This window comes from Chrysoperla carnea, chromosome 3 (genome assembly GCF_905475395.1).
Source record: "Chrysoperla carnea chromosome 3, inChrCarn1.1, whole genome shotgun sequence".
In the NCBI taxonomy this organism is placed as follows: domain Eukaryota; kingdom Metazoa; phylum Arthropoda; class Insecta; order Neuroptera; family Chrysopidae; genus Chrysoperla; species Chrysoperla carnea.
Genome location: NC_058339.1, coordinates 16,974,963 through 17,002,164, shown reverse-complemented (window position 1 = coordinate 17,002,164; position 27,202 = coordinate 16,974,963). Strand labels below are relative to the sequence as shown.

The following is a 27,202-nucleotide window of genomic DNA, read 5'->3' as shown; positions in this document are numbered from 1 at the left end:
TTAGATAGGGGTATGTTTATTCGGTTAGATGACTTATATTCCACGACAAAAAATCCCATGCATCAAAATAACTCCTGTTTAAATATAAAAAAATCAATTTTCTATAAATGCATTATTTATTTTGTAGTATTGATAGATTTTGATCTAAAATTATTTTGGGAATGTATTTACATCTGAAACACCAAAAATTCCGTAGGGGTGTCCTAACTCGACTCCATTAAAAGCATGACCAATCCATGGATCACAGTGTGGTCGTTACAAAATTGACCTGAGTGCCAAGAGAACTCGCAGACCTGTTCTTCCTCAACTCCAATATGGTTATAAACTGCAGAGTGCAGACTCATGCTTACTCGCCCCTCTCATTAAACGCATGGCCAAACGGTATATCACATTGTGATCGCATTTAACAAGATTGATGTGATTGCCAAAATTCGCAGGTCTGTGCTTACTCAACTTCATAATAGTTGTAGACTATAGTAAAGTGTAATCACGCGGTTAATCCGTTGATCATAGGGTAGAGTTAAAATAATAGCACTGGTAAGACACATATTTTTTACCGACATTGCATCCGTCGATATTTTATTGGCGGATATTTCTCTCATTCGGATGTTTTACTAAGCGGATATTTTATTATGTGAATGTGATGTGGATAGTTTGTAACGCAACACCTTAAATATATTATCATAAAATTTTATTTTTTAAATTTACTATACAGGACCGATTTTTCCAATTTTTGATTTTTCCTGAAGTATATATTTTTTCTCGGGGGATATTTTTCCTAGAATACATTGCCACAGTTTATTATTCCCAGGATATTTAGTCTTGTCGTCATAGATATGATTGTTCGTTCTATAGTGTTATTATTGGCATTTTATTATTTGATTGGTTTTATCGATCTTTTATTAGATTTCAAGTTTTTATTGATCTGCATATTTTAAAAGTTAATTTGAAAATATTTTTTGTAAATAAAACAAGAAAAAAAAACTTGAATTACTCTGATTACTTCATAAAGTATCGGCTGTTTGTAGTCGGCATAGTACATTGCGTTATAGTAAATTTTATTAATTTACAAAACAGTGATATCGGCTTAAAAATTTTGAGAAGAAACGTTTTTTCAAAATTATAATAATTCATTTAATTTTTATATAATAAATTAAATTGATAAAAGTAAATTTATTTTACTATTGTTGGACATAAAAATCAAGTTAGGCCTTATTATAAAATTTGATAGAAAATCTATCATAAAAATACACATAAAATTTAAAAATAACGATAATAATTTAAACCAAATCTTATTTTATTCTTATCACAATGACATACAGTCGACGGTACAAAGTGTGAGATGCCTTAGGTTAACAGTTTGTAGAATGGGAAATAGAGAAAACGGTGGATATGGCGGTGTTACTACACACATAAGAATAATGAACAAACTAAAATATACTAGTACCAACCCAAGCTAACATGTTTTCAAGAACAAATATTTAAAATCTGAACAAAAAATCCGTTCAAAATTCATATTCATATTTTGTAACTACAGTTAAATCTATAAGAGAGTTGAATTATTCACCACCTGAAATCAATGACAATATTGTTGGTGACATATGTTTCAAATGATTATTGAATATCTATCAAATTATTCATACAGATATCTTAAACAACTGTGTCTCCCGCTGTGCATGTATCGAATATATTTCCATAAGATAATAATTAGAATTAGAAATTTACTGAGATTAAATTTATCGTTTGTCCAAGTTTATCATTTAACATTTTTCTGTACTTCTAACTAACAAAATTCGAAAATTTAGTAGATTTTATTTTGTGTACACGCTTTCCCTGGAAAACAACTTTATTTTTGATTATCTTCCAGAATCACACAAGTATTCAACTTTTTTTATTTCTTAGTATTTGTTTTAGGTGTTATTTCAAATTTGAAATAAATGTTATAATTAAGTAACTCCTGTCCACGTGAAATCTTGCTTTATCAAATTTCATGATTTACTTCTCTTTTTCAAGGTTTTCGTGTTGTCGACTAAAGGAAAATACCACAGTCTTAAAATGTACCGCTTAGGAAACAGACTAGAAAAATCATATTAAGATTTAATATCGTTTATTATGTAATTGGTAAATCATATCTGTAATAAAATTGTCTATAAATGAAAAGAAAACAATCATTTATATAGTAGTACTAGCTGATGACCCCGTGAACTTATTGTTTCACCTACAATTAATTTATTTGAGTATAACTTTTGAGCAGCTATTATTAATCTACGTTAACATCTGCAAATCCAATTATTATTCATTAATAACTAATACTATTGATTAGCTTGCCCGCCAACGATTTCAATTTTTTGACACGAAATCGGCAAATTCATTATTTATCGACCAAACTTTGCTCTAGGGGGTTCTACACGGATTCTATGATTTGAAATCAGCGAACAAAAATACCTCTTACATCGCAGTTTGGACGATAAGGACTTAGTTTACCGTTTTTGTGCCTTAAAATGGAAATTTTAAGGAAAAATTGCACGATTTTTTAAAGACGTGACAAAGTCTGTCAAATCTGACATTTGATTCGTAATCAGCGAACAAAAATACCTTATAGAGCACAGTTTGGACGGTAAATATTAAGTTTATCGTAGGGCAGTCATCACTAGGTTAAGTTGTCTGAATGTTCCTTGGAGTCCTATAAACACGTATTTAGCCACAGGTACCGCACTAGGGAATTCCTCACGAGGGAGCTAGTATTTGTTATTCAAATGTACATTTAGTTACTTAAGAAGAATTAAATTAAAGTGTCTCTAACACGAGGTAAAAATAAGCAATAGCTAGTTAATGAAAATTTGTTTGTTAAATGTTATAATTTTTTAGAAAGGTTTCACTGTAGTATAAGCAAGTGACAAACAATATAATATATGTGTATGTATATGAAAAATCTTGATGGAAAGAATACAATAAGTAGCTCTAGTTAGTATAAACTAGAAAATTTTATATAGCCACATAAGTAACGTCATCTACCAGTAACTCGTCCTCGTCCTCGTCCTCGTCCTCGTCGTCTAACATCACCCATATATTCCTGGAATCCCGTTGTTCTTTTTTTTTTCTTCTTCCATAAAATCCACCGAGCTTCCCCCCTCTATATATTTATATACGTATATGATATATAGTTTAATAGTATAAGGATGATGTTGGTTGCTGTTATAAGTACCTATCTACCTACCTACCTACCAATCTACGTCTACCCCAGTACCTACTACGTACACATACGTAGTATTTATATTCTCTCTTGGCTGTTTGTCGAATAGACTGGGGTAACAAAGGGACAATCTACAGATAACAAATAGACCTGTACGTTACGTGACCACAATACTCAATTTATATATATGTTTAATGTATATCATATATACAGGGTGTCACTCACTAAAAGACGTGCAAAAATTTTAAAGCCTAATATTTGTAACTGTACTAGAGCAAGTGTCGTAACCACTATAATAGACCATCTTTGATAATGATATTACAAACACTAGTGGGGCCTGGCTAATTCTACAGATACTTACTCTCTAATCTCTAAATATTGAAAATTGTAGATAAAATACATTAGGTTTCAGTTTACCACTTTTCACAGATATCGATCCTTTTCATGGTAGGGGTTAAGATATAATACTGTCAAAAAACACCAGGTTACCAATTTAATCCTTCGGTTATCGTAATGTCGAATTGAAAGTTCAAAATTATTTATTAATATCGGCAATTTACAAAGTTAAAATACAATATGTCAAATTTTTCGGATATGGAACCTTAAGCTCGCACTTGAAACATATCTAAGAACACTGTCCATTAAATTACCTTTTTCCTTAAAGCCTTTTTCCAAGCTGAGCCGATTTTGAAGATCATTGTCAATTTTTTAGTTTTTTTGGGCACAAAACCCTAAACTCGCACTTAAAGCATAGCTCATCAAATCACATCACTCTCCATCAAATTTGCATTCAAAAAAACCCAAAAAACTCAAAATCGGTTTATCCGTTTAGGCGCTACGTTGTCTCAGACAGATAAAGACAGATAGACAGACACACAAGCAGACACACACACACATAGCGGTCAAACTTATAACACCCCTTTTTTTTAGGTCGGAGCTTAAAAATGGCTTTATTTAAGAAGGACAACTGTGCAGTGAAATTAAAATTCTTTTCAAGTCTATTGCTCCATATTGCTCCAAAAATGTTTTAATAGACCTTTTCATCATGTCACATGCGCAAGTGCAGAGTTTATTTTTTCGTACTGACAGCAATAAGTAGGACTAAGATAGAAGATATTTGTTATGCATTTTATCACATTGGTTATAAATCATTTAGTACGAAACAAATGTGAGTCGTGATTTTAAAATGAAAAGCCCTATTTAATATTGGTCAGAATAATTTTGTTATCAATGTTATTTTGATTTTTTTTGTAAATAATACTTGTTAGCCTTTCTAATTTTTGAAATTTTTTTCAAAAATGTTTCTATTAACCGTTGTTAACTAGGCCAAATTCAATTCTTCCCTTCAAACAGGCCAAATTTTGCTTGAATTCCTTGAAGAAATATTATACTGCGTTAAAAAAAATGTGCATCCTGTATACATAAATATATTTTATGTGTATATGGTTGCCAATTTACATTTCTAGGTATACATAACGGTAACCACCCATACCATATAACTATAAAACCATCAGTCTTACAACTCATTCAGTTTCGTAACAAAAAAATTTTTTATTTGTGCTTTGCTTTTTTCGAGATTTGTCGTATGTCATATAAGTTAAGTACACCGTCATTGCACACAGTAACGACTATTTTTAACTTCCTGTTATCAACACAGAAGTAAAAATATCATTTATTTTATGACAATATGTATTTGTAAACTACCATCATGCAATTTTATTAACTAGCTGTTTGTTTTCTATAAAGTTTAATGATGAATTGATATTCTCTGTTTTCTCTGAAGCTTACCTTTATAGATCGTTACCTATCAGTTGTAAACCGTGTTTTAGCCGGATAATTTTCTTTCATGTTTTTTTACAATAAATTGCTTTTATTGTGTCTTTTAACGTCATTTTATCGTCATTGATAAAAAATACAATTGAAATGAATTTATTTATTCATTCATTTATTCATATTCATTTTGCATTTACAATTTAAATTTCGAAATCACTCGATCGCTTTGAAGATGAAACAAAATGTTCTGTTTCGCAATGTTCAAAGTATGAAAAAATTATTGTTAAAAAGAGTCTCAAAACTTTATAAATCAAAGATATACTTAAAGTCGAACTGCTGACTAAATAAGGGCATTGTATAGTGATTAAAGTATTATATAACAGCCCTAGTTTCTCGACAAATAGGATTGACAAAAAAATGACGTTTTGTTGTAAAAATTAAAAAATTTGAATTATGTCCTTTCGGTAACTTGATTGGTGGACACACTGTATATATTGAAAATATTACTAAATTTGATTCAAAATCTGAACTATTAATAAATAAATTTTCGAAATGTTTGACATGCCTCTCTAGACGATAACTCGATCAGAGTACATAATCAACGCTTGTCGGTACATACATTTGTGGTTATTCAAATTCTCTTCAAAGTCTAGGTCATGCTAGATATTGTACATGTCTTACGATATTAAATAGAAAGTGCCTGTTTAAATTTCACCTGGAGATGTGGTTTCATATTCTCATTTAAGCATTAAGTGTAAAGACTAATTAAAATTTGTAAACTTCTACTCGATAAAGTTTGGAATAATTGTATGGGGTTGTAATAACTATAGCAAAAAAGTTCCAAAAACTATACTATTACAAAAAAAATTAAGTTATTAGAATTATAATTGCTCTAAAAAAATAGACAGTTGTTTTCAAAGATAGAGAAATTTTGACATTTCACACTATTTATGCACTTGAAATGCATGCGAAAATTCATTCAAAACTTTTCCTTAAGAATAAAAATTATTTCAGAACAAATAATGCCAGTACAGATATTTTTGCAGCACGCACAATGGCGTGGTTATGCGTAACTCGGTTGCGTTTACAGATGTGTCGAATTAGGACCTCAAAGCAAACAATTCTTCTGTATAATAAATGTATAAGTTGGAAAAAAATTAATCCCATGAAAGAGAGGGAAGCATCGAGTTTTGTGTTTGCACTAAAAAGCAAATATTTATTAATATTTATCGATATTTTTTAGACGATATGTTGAGTTACGATTCTTTTTTCATTTGTAATTTACAGAAAAGCACTTTTATGCTATCTGGATTATTTAAAACTTACTTCACAAATTGTATTATGGATAGATTTCTGTATATTTATTTTATATATTCTCTCTTTATTTTTGACTTCTGAGTTGATTTGATAATAAATAATACCTATAAAATATTTCGAAATTCAATTCGATTTAAAATATCGAAAATTAAAATTTTGGTTTAATCATTTAGCATTCTATATTTCGAAAACCAAGGCAGATATAAATATTTTATTCACATTTTTCGTCTACGTTAATGAAGTTATAACAAAATTAATCAAGGTGAAAATAAGTACAAATTATTTCAACCACAAGCCTAAACTCGCTCGGCACTCGGTGCTACCTTAATTGAATTGACAGTATGACAGTGCAGACGTATTTAGTTAAATAAATTAGTTTTTCCTAAAATATTACAATTCAACTTAATTTTAATGTGTTTTATCTAAAGAAAATTATTCTTAAATAATAATCATTAATGAATTAAAATTAGTTATTTTAACTTAAATACAAATATAAGAGATTTAAATAATATTAATTTAGAATAGACTAACCTAAGTGTCGTTGCATTTTTTTTTTTTTTTTAATTAAAAGTGTGTTGTCATTTATTTACCTGTGTTATTATAAACAATTAATTATTTACAGTTATTATTATAAAACATTAAATTTAACTAATAAAGTTTTTTTTTTTTTTTTTTTGTTACAGATATCCACGAGAACAACAAACATTACCAAACCATTTTTATTTTACGGATTTTGAACGGCATAATGCTGAAATTGCTGCATATCATTTAGATAAGTAAGTACTTTTATCAAATAATCTATTAAGTGATACATATTTTTAAAAAATTTTCAAAAGCTACCTCTACAAAATTGTATAGCGAATTGTATTACTTTAATAAAAGGCTAAATAAAACTATTTATGAGTTTGTACACGGGACTCTTATAAAATAAAATTATATATTTGTAAGAATTTTTGGATATAAAAACGATTAGTTATTTTTAACAATAGAGAAATAAGAAAAATTCGGTATGAAATTGGTAATTTACTGCGAACGCCACGTTTCTTTAGGCCCTTCTTCCTCTTTGTTATATTTCGTTACGTTCAGCAATAGTCGTTCTTCGTTAAGGTTGCATGACTAACGACAAACTATGTATTTTCATGGTTAAAGTACAACAATTACGAAATTCATTCAAAATTAGAACTATGCCCTAGTTACTCTATAGATACAACTTGTATACTCCTGTTTCTATACATTCTTGTGCCGTTCATGTAATAAATATAGGTAAAATTGAATTTGTAATATGTGTAACAAAACTTCCGGTGCATGATTTAACTTCAATTTGGAACTCCCAATAATACATAATTATCTTATGTTTAAATCAGCTTTTGAGTTATTTCTAAGTAACCTATTAAATCGAAAGAGATAGAAGTAATATACAAAAACTGCTCATTTTGAGAAAAGAAATAAGTTTATTCATTAACATTTATTTGAAAAATTTTCCCAATTTCGCTTAAATTTTAACTTAAGGCCAAGCTCAAATTATAGTAGTACTTGACATACGACTTATAAAGACTATGTACTTAGTGTATGGAAACGGTCGATGAGCTCGAGTAAAAACTCTTCGTATACACTCGAGTTCGTAAATAAGCAACATAGGTCAATTGAGTCTTGAGTCCGTAGGACCCATCTTGTTAACCGTAGAAGTAGAACAAAAGTTTTAATATAAAAAAATGTTCCTTATAAAAAAATAAACAATTTTTGTTCGAACATTTTTTTTCGTAAGCATCATTGTTTACCCGCCAGGGCACTAAGTCGGTTAAGAAACATTATATAGTATGTATGCAGGTAACTTTAGTATATGGACACCTGTATACTGAGGATGTTAGTAAGAGTAGCGATCTTCCTTTACTTATAAGACATAAAAAAAACAAACCGATGCGTAATGAACACTGTCTATACATGGTATTTCAACAATTAACTCAGTCAATTGTTTGTTTTCACTTGTTAATTTAAACATTGATCTTAAATATCAACAAACGGGTTATCAAAACAATTAACTTAAGTAAGTTTTTTTCTTTACTTCTTTAGTTTTCATTCAGGTTTGCTCATTCAATTTTTCATTTCTATCTTCCAAACCTTCCTTATTTAAACCACGTTGTAGTATTTATATTTACCAAACAAAATAAGTTTTTTTATTTACACAAATAATGCTAAATGATACACCAAACTTTTTTTCTTCAGCAAACTTTCATCGAAAATGTTTACAAAAACTTTCAAATTTATAGAAAACTTCTATGTATATAAACTTCAACAGCTACAGAAAATTTTCGTCAAAATATTTGTGTATAATAATACGCGGGTTGGTTGGGTCAGTCAAATGTCAATAAAAAGTTTTATGTTTATATACTACAACAACTATTTTCAAGCATCCTCATTTTTATATTTATTTTATTATCATTTTGAACTTTGTATATATATATTCAGTTTGAATTGGATTATGCCAAACTTTTTAATCTATTGGTTAAAGCATTATAAACTTGTAAGTGAATTCGTATATTATAAGCTTATATGTAGTGATGAAGTAAGCCATTGTTTCACGAAAACACGTATAAAGTTGCTTGCTGCTATTCTTCAATAATAATATTTTATAATAATTATTATTTAAAGTATTTAAACGCTTAAAAATAAATGATGTTTAACTTTCTTTTTCAAATAATATTGTTATTTAAGATTATCACAAATTTATCAAGTATTTTTAATCTGAACATTCTTAATACGATCAAGTTTTTATACCATGCATATATGTAATATACAAGGTATACTAAGTTTAGTCCAAAGTTTGTAACGCTTAAAAATATTGATGCCACGCACAAAATTTTGCTATAGGTGTTCATAGAATCACCTAATTAGTCCATTTCCGGTTGTCCGCCCGTCCGTCTGTGGACACGATAACTCAAAAACAAAAAAAGATATCGAGCTGAAATTTTTACAGCGTACTCAGGACGTAAAAAGTGAGGTCGAGTTCGTAAATGAGCATCATTGGTCAATTGGGTCTTGGGTCCGTAGGATCCATCTTTTCAACCGTTAGAGATAGAACAAAAGTTTAAATGTAAAAAGTGTCCCTTAAAAAATAAACAACTTTTGCTTGAAACATTTTTTCGTAAACATCACTGTTTACCCGTGAGGGCGCCAATTAGGCGGAAATTTTTATAGTATGTACCATACTTGTATGTGTTATATGATAAAGAAATCAACACTAACTATGCATGGTATTTCAACAATTAATTCAGTCAATTGTTTTTTTTCACTTGTTTCTTTATCAGTGTTATATCCAAAGAGGTTATATAACATAGAGGCTTAAAACCATAGGAAACGCAATAAGTGAATTATTGACTGCTAAAAAAGAGAACTGAAAAATGGTACCTTTAAACTCTTTATTCTATTTCATAGAGTTAATATATGACAGACGAAGGCAGCATACGCGTACTTTAGGTCTCTTTCCATAACGATCAACATAATAATAAACTACCAGATAATAATAAACTACCAGAAAACCACTCCAACCCTCGCTCAACTATCTCAATGCCTATTATTAGTGAATTTTGTTCAATACAAAGAGTTGGACTTAGTTGTTCAGAGTCGAATTAGCATGAGTTTGGGTGGTTTAAGGCCATTTTTTTAACGATTAATATTCAATCTTACTAGTTGGTTTACAATATGACGCAGAAGAAAGAGCTTAAATGGCCGAGTGGTCTAAGGCGTTAGTCATAGAACGTTGGACTATTTAGACTTAGGTTGTGGGTTCGAATCCAGGCAGCGGCAGTGTGAACAATTTATAATTAATGGTAGTGCAAAATTGATGACATTGTCGTCGCTTGGATAAGAACGAAGTAACCAACTCCACCCACATCAAAAATGTAATTGTAAAATATGTTTGTAATTGAATAACTAAAGATTAACAAATAATGGTGTGGGTGGCCTCTGTGATAAGGCGTATGTCACAAATACGGAGGTTAAACCCCCATTATTATTATTATGACGCAGAAAAGTTTAACGGTGACATATACAGGGAGGACCACTTTAATATAAGCTAATAGCCCGTTTTGTAGCCAACCAACAAAGACAAAAAATTTAAACAAAAGTTGCAGATTTTGATGGGGGACATCATGTTCTGACATCATATTGTACTTAGTTCTCTGGGTTGCTTTAACATTCAATTTAGTTCCTAGACAGAAAGAGATAAAGTAACACTTTAAATTAGAAAGTTGACAATCATAAGAAAACAATCATTTTTTATTCGAAACATTTTTTCGAAAATTGTTATATTTGATTAGCAACTTAACAGGTTTACTTACACTATAAAATATTTTATTTTTTATGGTGATAACTATCCATCAGTTTTCTAGCGATCTATCATGATACGGTAATAATTTCTAGGCACATTATATTTTGCTATAACTGTACTATACTTTTCAACAAATTACAATTTTTCAGACGTCAGTATTATTATAAAATTTCTATGGTATAATGATAAATGGGCCATTAACGAACTAATAAATAATAAAAATAAGTCTATTGATCTTGAATTTGAAGAAATTTATCACACAGTTAATGGAAAAATGCGACTTATTTTTGTTCTTATTGTCACCATTGTGATACCGTAAATAAAAGTTTTAAGTTGTAATAAATCTTTTTAACTGTAGTTTATACAAATATTACAAAATTGATTTAGTTGACGATTATATTATTGTAGAACTTTTTAAATGGATTGTAGTCAAATATTGGGTACCTTATACATTTTTCATTTATTTTTCGTAAATTTCTTTATAATGCCCAACATTATTGTAGCTTCAAAAAGAGTAAGGCTTCATTTTGTTTTATTATCTAATCCGAGTGTTTATAAATAATGTTAATGTTATTATTATTATTTTATAATAATGTTTAAACTTTTATTGGGTTGCTTCCGTGATCTTTAAATAATTTTTTAACGTAAAAAGATTCTAATACACTATTGGTATAGAGAAACTATAGTCGAAATATTTTGATAGTTTTTAATACAAGCGGATGGGTAGAATTACTGAGATATCGTAATATTTGGATCGATTTTAGTCCGTATCTCAAAAACTATTCGACCAGTCAATAAATGCATCTGATTTTTGTACTTTTTGGGTCAAAATTACCTTATATACTAAGTTTTATCGAAATTGGAGATTTTAAAAAATTTCCGATTTTTTGCAATTTTTTTAAGGGGTATATTGCAATATTTTTATCGATTTGAGTCCGTATCTCAAAAACTATTCGACCAGTCAGTCATCAAATGCACGAAATTGGAGATCAAAAAAATTTTTCGATTGTTTACAATTGTTTTTACAATTGGGTTGGGTTGGGTTGGGAAAATCGAGAAAAATAATTTTGTTTTGAAATTTGATGAAACTCGGTGGATGGGGTAATTTTGATCCAAAAAGTATAAAAATCCGGTTATTCATTCTTTAATGCAGAGTTTCTGAAATATCGCAATATTTGGATCGATTTTAGTCCGTGGAAATGTGGAACTATATATACAAAACACTTTGACTATATTTACATACTTGGGTAGAAAACGGTATGCTTAGGGTATCGGGTTCGATTCCCGCCGTTGCAACAAAATTATTTTAATTAATAGTTTTGATGGACTGGTGTAGTGCATGTTATATGCATGAAGGAGGTGCACTCGCCCTTTGAAATTGAGGAGCTGTTAAATGAAATTATCAGCGGAAAGGTGGTAAAACACATATATGGTATCACAATGGGCTCTATAGCCTAAGTGTGTCCTTCGTGGACAGCCAATATAACCTAACCTAACCTAACCGGTATAGAAAACTACAATATAAACTATTTTCATTGAAGAAATATCACCATTGGTACAAATTTATATTTAATTAGAAGTACGAAGAAGAAGAATCTACCATTAGTTCATTAAAAATATTTCGTGTATTTGGACAACACACGACACGACACACATAGGAAATAAAAAGAAAATTGTTAGAATTTAGTTTCTCAATGGTTGGTTATAGAACGTAATAATAAAATGAATGTGACTCACCCGCCAAATGTTAGTGACTTTCTATAAGAAATCAAATAAATTTTAAAAGTTTTACAATAGCTTGTTTACTTTACAGTTTTCTTCGTAAGAAGGTTCAAAACTTATTTGATACCTTCCTTATGTATACACAAATACACACTCAATTGTCGTACTCGTACACTTAAATACTGGGCACACACTTTTAAACAAGACCATTTTATTAAGGATATAATAGGATGACGGGAGAGTGGCATTGAAAATGAGTCAATACATTATTTGTCTAAAAATGTTACATCGTTCGTACCAACAATTATTTCGCAACCGGTAAAAATTCGTTTTGAACAGAAAAAGAATTCCCAAATATAGAAAGGTATCATTTTTTCCTCTTGAGTAAAATAATAAATTTCTATTAATTCATTCCCGAACCAAAAAAAGGGATGTTATAAGTTTGACCGCAATGTGTGTCTGTCTGTCTGTGGTCGCCTAGTGCCTAAACGAATGAATCGATTTGGATTTTTTTGTTTCGTTTGAAATGTTATTTAATATGGAGTGTTCATGGCTATGTTTCAAGGGCGACTTGGGGTTCCGTACCTGAAACAACTAAAAATAGGCAATGATCCTCAAAATCGGTTCAGTTTGTAGAAGGCTCTAAGCAAAAAGGTTATTTAATAGAGTGTTTTAGATACGTTTCAAGAGCGAGTTTAGGGTTACGTACCCGAAAAATTTCTCGGAGGTTCTTTAAATTTTGTAAATTTTACTTGTTTATATTTTTAACAAACTCATGTCTAATAAACTGGGAAATAGTAGGATAGTTAGCGAGAAAATAACTCCCCTAAAAATTTATATCATAGCCAAACTATTTGAAATATGTATAACGTCGGAATAGTTTTGGTTTCTTTATTTGTGTAGTCTTATATTGGCAAAATATTAAAATTGTAAATATTTTTCAAATTAACGTTTCTCGAGAAGGATCATTTTAGCCACCTTGATTGGCAGAAAAATCAGCCAGTTCGTATTCAATATTAATTGTTCTTGTAGTTGCATCATTTCATCTATATCAATTTTTAGAAATAAAATAGGGATCATTTTACCCAATACAAAGGAGATCATTTAATCTATAACGACATTAATTTGCAACGAATATATTAAAAAACAAATTTTAAAAGTTTCTATGCGCCTTATTACTATAAACAATTGCTTTCCTTTAATAATAATATTACATAAGAGGAGTACCGCAAATGGATCCCTATAACACCTAGAACAAGAAGTTCTCTCTGTCTTCCTTGAGAATTCGTCTTCCTGTCACCCTGAACATTTCATTAAAAATTTTTTCTTGATATTCGAACCAACGTACTGTTCTGAAAACTTTCTTTGCGTTAATCTTCCTGTGCTACCCTTAAAATGAAGACGGTAATGTCACAGTAACTTGCATTTGGGTATAACGAATTAATCTTTAATAAATAGAACAGTGGAATATTCTACAGACGAAAGTTAATTTTTGGACATTATATGAACTTTCTTATTACTCTTACGATGTCAAAATTATCTATCAACTATTGAGCTTAAACATTTTTCAATCAAACTGACTTCGATATATTAAACTATTTTCAAAATTAAGCTACATTTTCTCTTTAATAAATATACGCTGAAGTTTCTAATGTATTTATTTCTTACAGATTATTAGATTTTCGACGTGCAATGCCTGTTGTTGGACGTCTTGTAAACATCACATCAGAACTATATCAGAAATGTGAAGGTGAATTATTAAAGACCTTCTTCATATCTCCATCAAATAACGTTTGTTTTCATGGAAAATGTAGTTACTATTGTGATACGTCACATGCATTCTGTGGTAATCCAGATACAATTGAAGGCAGTTTAGCAGCGTTTTTACCTGGCAAGGATGTTGCTTCTAGAAAAGTAAGTAAATAGTTTTAAAGTAATGTATTCATATTGCTTTTCTGTTTAAACAAAAAGACTAACAATTACTATATTCTGGAAATTTAAGAAACAATTTATTTCATATACTTTTCAAGGATAGTTTATAAATAACTGTAGTGACATATAAACATATAAATTTTATTTCGAGTATCGTGGTATGTATTTCAATAACTATATAAATGTGTTGAAATTTTTGATTTTTATACCATGTTTATATGTAATATGCAAGGTATACTAAGTTTAGTCCCAAGATTGTACTAAATTTTGGTATAGGTGTTCATAAAATTTGGTGCCCGTTCGTCTGTGGACGATAACTCAAAAACGAAAAAAGATATCAAGCTGAAACCTACAGCGTACTCAGGACGTCAAAAGTGAGGCCGAGTTCGTAAATGAGCAGCATAGGTCAATTGTTTCCTGGGTCCATAGGACCCATCTTGTAAACCGTTAGAGATTGCAACGACATTGTAATTGCGTTTCTATCGAATGTATGTACATTCGATAGATACGACTTTGCTTTGTAGAGTTTTGAATGATCAAAAATTTACTGATAAGTAATTTTAAGACCTTTTTTCAATTAGGAAGAACGTATTAGCTGGGAAATCCAATAGATTTGTTCAAAATTTGAAACCTTGGAAAGTGTTTCAACAATTGCAAAAAACTTTTTAGTTATTCAATTTAAATAAATATAATTAAAATTATTTTAAATTTATTCTACAAAATCAATTTGTATTTTAAATGTAAAAAGTGGGTAAAAGCTATGAAGAACTCATTTTTTTACATTGTGAGAAAATTGACTAATGTTTTGAAATAAAACTTGAAAAACTTAACAGTTCAATATTATATATTGCGTATTATATTTATATAAAGTTGTTTTTATATAATTATATTATCATCAATGAATAAATATTATTAATATATATATTGGAAAAGTTAAATAAGTTTCCATGTTTATTAATTCAAATGTATTTAAATTGAATTTTTTGTTAATCGAATTAGTAAAAAATTTTCAATAACAATTATTGTTTTATTCAATTTTTAGAAATTGTATTTTGGAAGAACAAAAAAATTATTTTTAATATGGTTCTGGTTTATTTATTTTCCATTTAATTGTAAAAACAGATTTTTTTAAATATTATACACAATATTGATGTACAGGATAATTTTGTCACTTGATCCCTGGTTAACTTCTTTTCAAAACTTGCCCTTGCAATAACTACTTTTTGGGTCAAAATAACCTTATATACTGAGTTTTATCGAAATTGGAGATAAAAATTTTTTTTCGATTTTTTGAAATTTTTTTAAGGGGTACGTACCCCTTCGAAAAAATCGAGAAAAACGCAAAAAAAATTTGTTTTGGATTTCGATGAAACTCCGTGGGTGGGGTTATTTTGATCCAAAAATTATAAAAATCGAATCGAAGAAAACCATACATATATTTTACCTGTGTTAAAACAATCCTCACCATTATTTCGAGTGTTATAGAAAGAGGATAAGCGAGAGCAATCTTTATCAATCTTTACTTTTAAATCCAGCGAAGCGGGTGGGTCTCACTATAGTCAGAATATAATTTTGACGGCCTTGTTTATCGAAACTCCTCCATTTCATAATTTATTAACCAGAAACAATACATCAAATCCTCCTACATACAGTGAAACGAAATAATACAATAAAAAATTTCATTTAAATGCATATTCTATTCAAAAATACTCCCAAAAGTAATAAACAAATACATAATATACTTTTTTTTATATTTATTTTGTATATATTTGTTGTAGGTGTGGAGACATCCATGGAGACGTTCATATCATAAACGGCGTAAAGCACAATGGGAATTAGATGGGGACTATTGCTCTTTAGTTAGAGAAATACCACCATACGATAGTGGACGCCGATTACTTGATCTAATGGACATGGCAATATATGATTTTCTCATGGGAAATATGGACCGTCATCATTATGAGACATTCAAGTATGTTTTTAAAAATAAAAATCACAAATTTATTATTTACGTATATATTTTCTATTTTATTTATTCATTTATAAATGTTTTTTTATTTTGTTTTGCTTGACCTAAATATTTTATCCTTTTTATTGAATTTTGCTTTGTCGTTAAACTTAATTTTAAAAAAGTTTTTGGTATAAATACAGTGTGCTAAAATTAACAGCATAACACCAAGCCTTCCAACCACTCCGTTATTTGTAAAGCACTCCATAGCAAAACCTTTCTACACTATAAAGTGTAGAGATAAAGGTGCAAACTATCATGATGTCCACAATCCATCATGGTGTCTTGATTCAAAAAGTGTCCACAACATTGCCTTAAATAAAGAGGCTAAAATCGCGCTTATGTAGCAAGAGGGCATTTGATGTACACTTCTCTATCCTTCTTAAACCAGTGTATAGACCTTTTCATCATGTCATATGCGCAAGTGCAGAATTTATTTTTTCGTACTGACAGCAATAAGTAGGACTAAGATAGAAGATATTTGTTATGCATTTTATCACATTGGTTATAAATCATTTAGTACGAAACAAATGTGAATCGTGATTTTAAAATGAAAAGCTCTATAAAAAGTAATTGATAGTAAAATTACCAAAATTATTATATTCCCAAAAAAAATATATAAAAATAATAATATCCAAATATTTCCCGAGAAAAAAACTCTACCCCTTGCAAAAAAAAGCACCATATACAATTTTTATTTAATTTTATTCATTTCATTTTATGTTTCTTGAAATTAAAGGGAAAAAAAGAGATGGGTGGGTATGGGTATGGAGGTTAGCGGGCCATGCTCGAGCAAGCTCGGGTCTCGAAGCAATGTTTCAGAGCACCTAGCCAAATAGACCCTTGTACTCTATCCCCGCTACGCTTTCCAGTGGCTATTATAACCAACTAATAATAAAAAAGAGAGATAATTCTATTCAATGAATTTTTTCTTACATTTTCTCCTATTTCTTGTAAAATTTACTTCCTTTTGGGACAGAATTTAGTAAAAAGAAAGTAAAGTTGCTTTTTCTATTTGAAATCTATGGATTTTGAGTTAATTGTTGAGTATAGGCTTTCAAAAACTTTTTCTCTGCTTACAGCATATTTGGAAATAATACATTTCCAATACACTTGGATCATGGACGTGGTTTTGGACGACCATTTCATGATGAATTATCAATTATCGCGCCCGTTTTGCAGTGCTGTTTAATACGTGAATCCACCTTACGAACATTACTTAAGTGAGTACAAATTATAGAATTTTTTTTTAAAGACAATTTAAGAATTTTTTATTCTAGTTTAAGAAGTGTTTTTCAATATCATAGAGTAGTGTTCGAACAAGCCCCAAACTCTAAACAAATCATGTTTACATGAAATAGAAAATTCTCTACAGGGAAAGATAAACTACTAAATCAGATCACGGTCGAGCATGCTTTTTTTAAACACAATTATTGAGCCGCCATTATTTGCCTGCCATAAAGATTGAATTTCCTAAGTCTCTGGAATTCCCCTTCAATTTTTATTTTCTACATTTTACAACTATAAATTATATATATCATTTTAAATAACAAAATGGTAACAGGTCAAGATACCAAAGGTAAATATAGGTATCACAAATAAAATATTTCATCTCGGCTTTAGGATTTATAAGATAAAGTAAAAACTCTCTTCTAGAATTGTATTTATAACATCTAAAACCAATAATATGATAATCAGTAATTGAATAGATATCATTCCAGTAATGTATTTCATATATTATCTCTAAAAGCTTTCCAAAACATCTAGAAAAATTCTAAGAATTATTCAAATATCCAATCCAATTGTTTTATTTTTCAATATAAATATTGTAATCCACTTCACTAACGAACATAGAATGTATAATCCAAGAGCTGGTGACACATTTAGAGCACGGTATCGTCTACGATAGTTATGCAGGAAACTATTAGTCTCGCTTGCACAAGTGGGGCAGGTACTGTACAAGGTAGAAAAATTTTATTGACCCAGAATGAAATAACATAAATGGTAGTTTAGTATCAATAAAAAGCGTAATATATGCACCGCAGTTTCAATTGTTCTTTTACATTTCATCAACGATTAGTATGAAAAAGAAATCACTGGTAAAAATAATCTAGCCTGTCACATTATGAGGGATCATTATAATTTAACGCACAAAATAGGAATCATTTTAAGGTATATAAAGGGGATCATTTTACCTGTAACGACATATTTGAATATCGTCATAAAAACTGTCCTAAAAATTTTGTATTCGCCTATCAAAATGTATTCTAATATTATTAAACGTCAACAGAAATCACGAGTAAAACAAACAGCCGACGAAAAGTAACACAGAAAAAAAAATTTGTCTTACCATAGATTATTAAAATTATCATAGAACAGTAAAATTAATACTTTTGATACGAAACAAAAAATACATCGCGACAAATCTTTATTGAGCGATTAATTTGATCACGTAAAACCCATTTATCGTTAAATATACTAGATGACTTTAATAGGGCTCGCTTAAAACAATGAGAGATCGTTGTACCTTGCGGGATCAGTATATAGCACTTTTCCCATCGGATCGTTTTGACAGTGGAGTCAGCTGTCAGACACGCTAATATTCTTGAAAACAGAGTGAGACCGAAGTAAATGTGTCACCAGTTCTCGGATTAATAGTAAAGCTTGCTGTTTATATACGTAATGTTTTCCAAAAACAAAGTGGATTACACGGAGAATCATATGTATTTGTTTCATATTCCTAAGAGAAGCATGGATAATGTTTATATATACGTTAGGGTGGCAATATTTTTCGACTTTTTTTTATTTATGAAGCTCTCATGAAAAACTGTAGGTTGAAAATTTTTAAAGAGTCCTCGAGTTGTTCTAGATTTTTTAAATCAATATTTTATTTAAAGAAAACTTTTTTCGCCGGTTCAATGGACATACCAAAATTTTTAATTGTTTACATGTAAATGATATAGTAAATGCCAAATTAAAATTATTGAAAAAAAAAATTATATTATGTTCGTACTTAAATTGTAGTTTGATCAAATATTTTACGAGGACATTCGTCTTCGCATTTATTAAAATATTTTTTCATTATTTATTTATGTTGTAGATAATAGCATGATTGTCAAAAAGTGCGTTAATTACTTTTCTGTAAAAACGATTACCTGCATATTTCGAAAAAAGTTAACACTTTTTTAAAGTTAGTTGATGTACATAAATCAAAACTTCACCTCCTAATCACACAGATATTACAAAATTGACCTTATGCTATAATTTGTGAGACAAACCCATTTTATTAGAGTGGCTGTTTCATTTCTTACAAATTCGTGAATACATCAAATGAAATAACTACCTACCTATAAGAATATTACTGATTTTTATATTTCTCGTAAAAATTTGGGATATGTTTTTTTCTGAAGCACGCTATACAATCATAGCTTACTATAAAAGTAAAAATAACCTAATCTTTATGAATGATGTGTATAGCAAACCCATACAGTGAAAATATAGGTATAAAGATAGAGTACATTTATCGCACTTACTTACACAAAGTCAAAAATTTCTGTACTCCATAAGTAGTTTAACTCTTTTTAATATTTGCACCCGGCCAATTTCTTCATTACTATGAAAGTTTTTGTTATTTATTTTACATACATTAAGGTTGACTGACCAGTTTTGTTCTAACATTTAACTGACCGACTGACATAACTGTTATTTATATGCAATATAGAATCTGTATAACAATTTTCTGAATTAGCAAGTTCATTTAAATACTATGACAATCATAACCGTTTTGATAGCATATATCTGACCCCTGATCTATCGTTCGCTTGACTGACCGCAGTATGTGTGTGTACAAAACTACTATAACCAATCGTTAAATGATTAGCTTTAGTAAATTCAGATATTTTTTTTTGCCTGGCTGTTATTTCATTATTTGAACTTTTAATCAGGGTGACAATACCATCCTGTATGCAATGTTTCAAGAAATTTTTACCGAAAGAAAAATTCAATGCTATATGAGCGGGTTCCTCTTAAAATAAGCTCAAAAAATGTGTGCCAGTTTTACACCTAATAACTTCTTCAACATACATTGTCTATAAAGTTTCCCAGTACAGCAAACAGATAAAAAAACTCATATAATATTACTTGATATTCATTTGTCCAACAAGATGGTAAAATAATGTTAGTCAAGTACCTACTGAGATCAACTATATATCATTGATAATGGAAACTGAAGTATAATTTTGTAATTCTATTTTGTATACTTTACTTTACTTTACTTTACTTTCTTGAAGTCAGTCACAATGACAATGAGAGAACGTGTGAATGTGTAATAAAGAGGACTCAAGTTGATCATCCAAAGTTGTCCCAATGAAGCCATGAATGTTATTATTGCCTCATAGAGGTTTATTAATTATTAAATAGGTTATGTGTTTGTCAGTATATTGTATTATATATATGTATATAATATACTTAGAGGTAGCACTAGGTGGAGCTGAACTATACGATATCCGAAATGTATATTTCATGTATTCTATTATAATATTTATGAATTTGTTTTTAGTATTTCTTATGTTTATGTATACAAAGTGTTGCAGACTAATCAAAATTGAGATATTGAGAGCTACGAAAAATATTATCTTTATTACCCCGACTATACTATGGCGAGGGTAATGTGTTTGACCGGTATGTATGTATGTTCGTCTGTTCTGACCTAGCTTCTAAACTGCTTATCATAATTGGACAAATGAGGTATCGTTAAAAGCGTCTTAATTTTCCGTTGGCTATAGGTTATGTGACGTCACGTTAAACTGAATATGGCGATCGCTAAGATATATAAAGTTATGATCGAAAAACGAATTGACTTAATGATAATGTGTTTGGAATCAAATGAAAGGGTCGTTAACACTTTTCAAAAATATATAAATTGTTATACTTATCACGAAATTATAACCGCAAAATAGTTAAGAATGTATATATTTTCGTCTGTTGCCTTCTAGCTTCTAAACAACTTATCATAATTTGACAAATGAAGTATCGTTAAAAGCGTCTTGATCGTTTGTTGGTTATAGGATATGTAGCATGACATTAAATTGAATAAGGCGCCCTCTAGAGGACATAAAACTATTATAGCACTTTCCAACTATATATTTGTTGTTATACTTTCCCACGAAATTATATCCCCAAAATAGTTTCAATAAAATAAAGTTCGAAAACTAAAAGCCCGACAATTACAGTATGAAATAAAGAAAATATCTGAAATGGTTATGATAAGTAAAATCGTCATTATAGCCGGGGACCTCTATTCCATACTCGGAAAACTGTTGAATCTTCTAACATAAACCTAGAATACACATGGTTTCAAATTTTGGCCAGATTTTCTTTGTTATGTGAATAATTGAATGCCATTAAACTATTCCTGTTGCACATAAACAACCTTAAACAACGGTTTTTGTGACATCTTGTACAAATTCTATCTATTCTATATATATCCCATCCTGTGTTCTTCCTTCCATATTTAAAGAAGGATTGTATGTATCTATAGTTAGTTGCTTATGGGTCGAGGAAACTTTATTCGACCGTTCAACATTCATGTTGCATGTATGTTGAACGAACATATCTGTATACAATACAAACTGGTATTGAACAATATACTCTATTTATTGTTTATGTTTATTTTGTTATATGAGTTCATATAATTGTTGAAAAATTAATAAGCGTCTTTCACGAATATCAAGAACTGACCAATGTCTATGGCCTCATTTTACCATATATATATGAAATATATGTATATCAAGTTATACTAAGTTCAGTCCCAAGTTTGTAACGCTTCGAAATATTCATGCTACGAACAAAATTTTGGTATAGGTGTTCATAAAATCATCTAATTAGTCCATTTCCGGTTGTCCGCCTGTCTGTCGTTTGTCTGTCTGTCTCGAAAAGAGATATCGAGCTGCAATTTTTATAGCTTGCTTAGGACGTAAAAAGTGAGGTCGAGTTCGTAAATGAGCAACATAGGTCAACTGGATCTTGTAAATTGTTAGAGATAGAGCAAAACTTTAAATGTAAAAAATGTTCCTTATAATAAAATAAATAGTATGTACATGTATGCTATGTGTAATGTGACAGTGCAATCAACACTGTCTATACATGGTATTTCCACAATTAACTCAGTCAATTGTTTGTTTTCACTTGTTTTAAATTGAGTTTGTTGCATGTAATGGGAACCACTATTTTTATAGCCGATTTGGAAAGAATAATATTTTACGTCCAAATATGACTTTGACCATAACCTTCAAGGTCATTGAAGGTCAAAAATCTTATTTAATAGGAAACTTTATGACCAGAGGGACAGTTCTGTCAATTTTTTTTTTCCCCGTTGCGAGATCTTCATATTTTTCTATAATTTTGGTACATCCGGTATAGGATCAGTGTAAAAGTTTGGCGAACATTGTTTTTGTCCTGAACGGCAAACCTGAGAAAACTATAGAAGTCTATAAGAATTTCCAAATTAATTTTTTTTACGTGTAAAACTCAGATACGTTCCAGAACAAAAATCTGTTTTATCCTGTAAATTATTTATAAAATATTTAGTGAAATTATCGTTAACATAATTATTTTTTCTATATGAAATAATATGTTGTTTTTTTTACGTTTTTGTCTTTCATAAAAAATGCAAAAGTTTTACGAGAAAAGTATCTTACTTATTAAATATTAACATCTAACAACAACAAAAAAAATAAAATAAAATAAAATTCTAAAAAAAAACTGCAAGAAGGAAAATCAAATAAAAGCAAAACAAAAAAATCACATTTTTTTTATATCAAACTTAGTAATTTTCACAACATAAATACAAAATTATTTCACTAATACCATGCCGGTAGTTTTTTAATATTTAATGTTTTACAGTTTTTTTTTTTCTAATGAACTTTATTAAATATTTAGTGAAATTTTGCTAACATTTATTTTAAATAAAAAAATATTTTTTAATTAAATTTCACAGATTTGTGTGGGCGTTATTTATAACAGTTTAGTATAAGTTTTCAACCGTCATTTAAAACATTGCTTTGAGGCAAGGCGAGATGAGCTTTATAAAAATATCTCGTATCGTTATGTTTTGTAAAAATTAGTTTCATTTCGAACTCATCTCCTGCCCAACAGAATAACAATAGTCTCACTTATGAGATTAATTCCGGAACCAGGATTCCACATTCTAGAAACCTATAAGTGCTAGATTAATTTTGACCACAAATTTGAAAATTATGACCCAAATTTAGTAGGATTACATACTTGGTTTATCGAAGTTGGCTAAAATTTGGATGTGATAGAGCCAAATTAAATCTTTTGGATTCTGATGACGTCATAAAGTTAAAAAACTCGTTTTTTTTTTTGATAACACAGGCAAATTTGATCCGATCTGATTGGAATTTTTTTGAAACCCACTAATTTTGGATCATTCTTTTCAGCTGTGATGTTAGTTTTTCGATAGCTATCACTTATGAGCTCAATTCTGGGACCAGGATTCCACATTCTGGAAAACTATTGCAACTAGGTTAATTTTGACCAGTAATTTGACAATTATGACCCAAATTTAGTAGGATTACATACTTGGTTTATCAAAATTTGATAAAATTTGGGTGTGATAGAGCCAAATTGAATCTTTTGGATTCTGATGATGTCATAAAGTTTAAAAAAATCGTTTTTTTTATAACACTGGAAAATTTGATCAGTATACGAATTTTCATCAAAATCGTTAGAGCCAATCCCGATATATATAAGGCGCAACCTTAATACTTGCCACCGAAACTATTAACCTTCGTTGCGGCCCTACTTTGAGTGATACTATACGTAGCTCGGGTTATTAAGATACTTTCAAATTACCTTTAAGATATAGATTTACGAGAAATAGTAGAAAATATACCACATATAAAGATTATAATTTAATTCATTTTTGTCTCATCCTGTAATATGTATGTATGTATACATGTTGTATAAAAAAAAAATAACAATGACATTTGATAATCGAAATAAGTTCATATTCTTTCGTCTCTTCTTTTTAAATAAATTCTGTCAATCTAAAAATGTTAGAGATTTGAAAAAAAAAAAAAGAAATTTAAATTAGATTTTTATGAAAAACATATTTTCTTTCTACTAAACATTCATTGTATTTTTCACATGTAGTACTACAAACATGTTAGAAAATACATGCATATGTTTATGTCATCAATAATGATAGTTTTTTTTTTATATTGTCTCTTTTGTGTCTGTTGCTGTATATTGTATCTATGTGTATATTTACTCTTTTTTTTTAAAATTTCATGTCTTCAAAAGATACATTTACAGGATACAACAAGACAGGAATGAACGGGATGATTTGATTTCTTAATATATATTAAAAAAGTCTTGTTGCATATATTTATTATATTCGTTTGTGTTCTTAGAGAATCGTCAGTTTGCTCTTGGTTTTCACTTTTCGAATTCCGTACCTACCAAAATTGATAGTTTTCCTAATCAACGTCTTTCCACTCTGTTCTCATCCATCTTCTTTGAGAATTTTTTCCAAGGTTTTCCCTGGTTGTCCTTGACTTCTTTCGTATTCCAATTCCACATTTGATGGATAGTTTTGACTCCGTTGCGTCTCAGAGTATGCTCAACCCATCCTAGTTTTCTAGGGTGTATTTTTCTGTCAACGAGTGTCTCATCTGTTCCATTGTTCTTCATTAGTACGAACCTGTAGAAATTATATCTCATGAATCTCCTGAGACATATGTCGATGAACCTTTAAACGGTCCTTATTTCAAATTTTGCCTGAGCAAAAATACTATCAATAATAACTTTTGAGTTTTGAATAATACTAATAGCCTAGGAAAATAAATGTTTTTCTGCTTAAGAAGTTTTTTCACGAGGACTATCCTAACTCAGAAGCAGGAAATGGCCTATGAAAAGTCAATTGCAAAATTATGTGCGCAAAAAAAATTATTCAAGGTTCAAGGTAAAAGAAGTTTTTTCAAATATCTCATCCTACCTTTTTTATGTAAAATTAACAAATTTTTTATTAGGTAAAACTGCCATAATCTGAGTAGTTTACGACATATTTGAACAATAGCTATTTTTGCGACCTTTGACTTTGAATTGATTTGGACTTTTCATATGTAATTTGTTGCATCCAAATATTAATCACTTACATTCTGAAGAAAATCGGCTGTTTTATTGTCTTATTTTTCTGGGTTATAATAAACAAAAGTTTGAATACTTTATGAAACAAATAATACCTTTTGTTAAATATGGTTCGAAACGCCGCTAGCATTTACTTTATAGCTTATATAATACCATGCTGCCTATTCGAGGCTATACATGATGTATCAGAAAGCTACAGACAGAAAATTTTCCTTGCAGTTTTTAGATTCGATGTACCATATAAAAGATATTCGGATCCGTTAATTATCGTTTGCAATTTTCAATTGTATCCACTCACGGGTATCGAAATTCGTCAGAATTGATTTGTCGTAGTTTTAGATATCTGTATCGAAAGTTTCCTCAAAATTTATTATCACCTTGTACCTATAGTTGAAAGGATGAACAAAATTTCCATTATATTTAGAGTCTTATGTATTACAGAAAAAAGGCACTAAACTCCTCCCTTTACTAGATGTTATTTTACACACTTGATCATATAGTTGTATTTTTAAATTAGAACAACAAACTTCATGACAAGAAATACATTTTCGTTTATCTATTAACTATTAACATTGTATACTCTATTTTTTTAATATGTCTAGAACTTCGTCCGACAGTTTTATATTAAAAATATACTAAATATTTGTAATAATAGGCAAAGTCATATATACAGGATGCATTAATAAAATTAAAAAAAAAAGAAAGTATATGTTCACAAATAGTTGAAGACTTTTCATTTTCGAGATATGTATGATGGTAGAGATTCGAATTAGATAAGAAAATACCATAGAGATGAAGAAAATGGTATATAGGATCTTTTCACTTTTCATAAAATAAGATGAAAGTTCATTAAACATCACAAATTTTCCATTTTTGAGATACGCAATAAAAAAACTTTGGAGCAAAGGTATTACACATCTTGAAAATAAAAAGCCTTTGACTATAATATGTGAACTTTAGTCTAATTTTCTCATTTTTTTATGTCGTATTTAAGGTGATTGCAAACCTACAGTATTGTAAAAAAAGTTTTGGTTTATTGCACGTTACATACATATAAACCAAATACATGCTTTGTAGTCAAGTAATGAGTTTTTTTTAGCTTTACAATACCACGCAACCACAAAAATATATAATACATTGTGTGCAAGTGATGCTTATAAATTTGATAATGTAGATATTGTTCTTCAATCATCAATACTCTAACTATAGTCGTCTCTGTTCATCAAATGATGGATCTTCGATAAACTCGTAATTAAATTAAAATTTTTATATCATCGGCAACCTTATATTTTCATAGTATTATTATAAATAGTGTTTTAGATAGTTTTTGATTGATATAGAAATATTCAATTGAAAAGGATAACCTATATGATTTATCATTTTTTCAGCCAACTTTGAACGATAAAATAATAATAATATGCCCGATGATCTAGGAATTTTTTGTGATTTTTGAACACTTTGTTAATCAAAAGATGTTTTTATAAAGTTTTATTGATATTCCTAATATTATTCAATCCTTGCGTATTTCCTTAAGTCTTTTTCCAAAAATGGGATTTAGGTTCTATCCTCTAAAAGGATCAGCACACCAAAATAACGCGGCACCCAATAGGTACGTTTTATGTCTCTTTTTTATTTTATTTTTTTGTTGATTTTATATTAAGATTGAATTTTTATTGTTAATATTATTTCTTTATGTATTTTAAACATGAATAATAATAGTAAACAATTCTATTAGGAAGCATGAATTTTTACTTGTATT

General features: G+C 29.2%; 1 protein-coding gene across 1 annotated transcript in view; it reads left to right on the top strand.

Annotated features, from left to right (window-relative positions):
* The window catches only part of LOC123295894 (extracellular serine/threonine protein CG31145), a 213,813-nt gene that overhangs the window by 123,004 nt on the left and 63,607 nt on the right, over positions 1-27,202 (top strand). The window contains exons 5-8 of the mRNA XM_044877354.1: positions 6,967-7,059; positions 14,003-14,246; positions 16,043-16,236; positions 17,355-17,495. Of these exons, the coding sequence (XP_044733289.1) occupies positions 6,967-7,059; positions 14,003-14,246; positions 16,043-16,236; positions 17,355-17,495 (672 nt within the window). The remainder of the gene's footprint in view (positions 1-6,966; positions 7,060-14,002; positions 14,247-16,042; positions 16,237-17,354; positions 17,496-27,202) is intronic.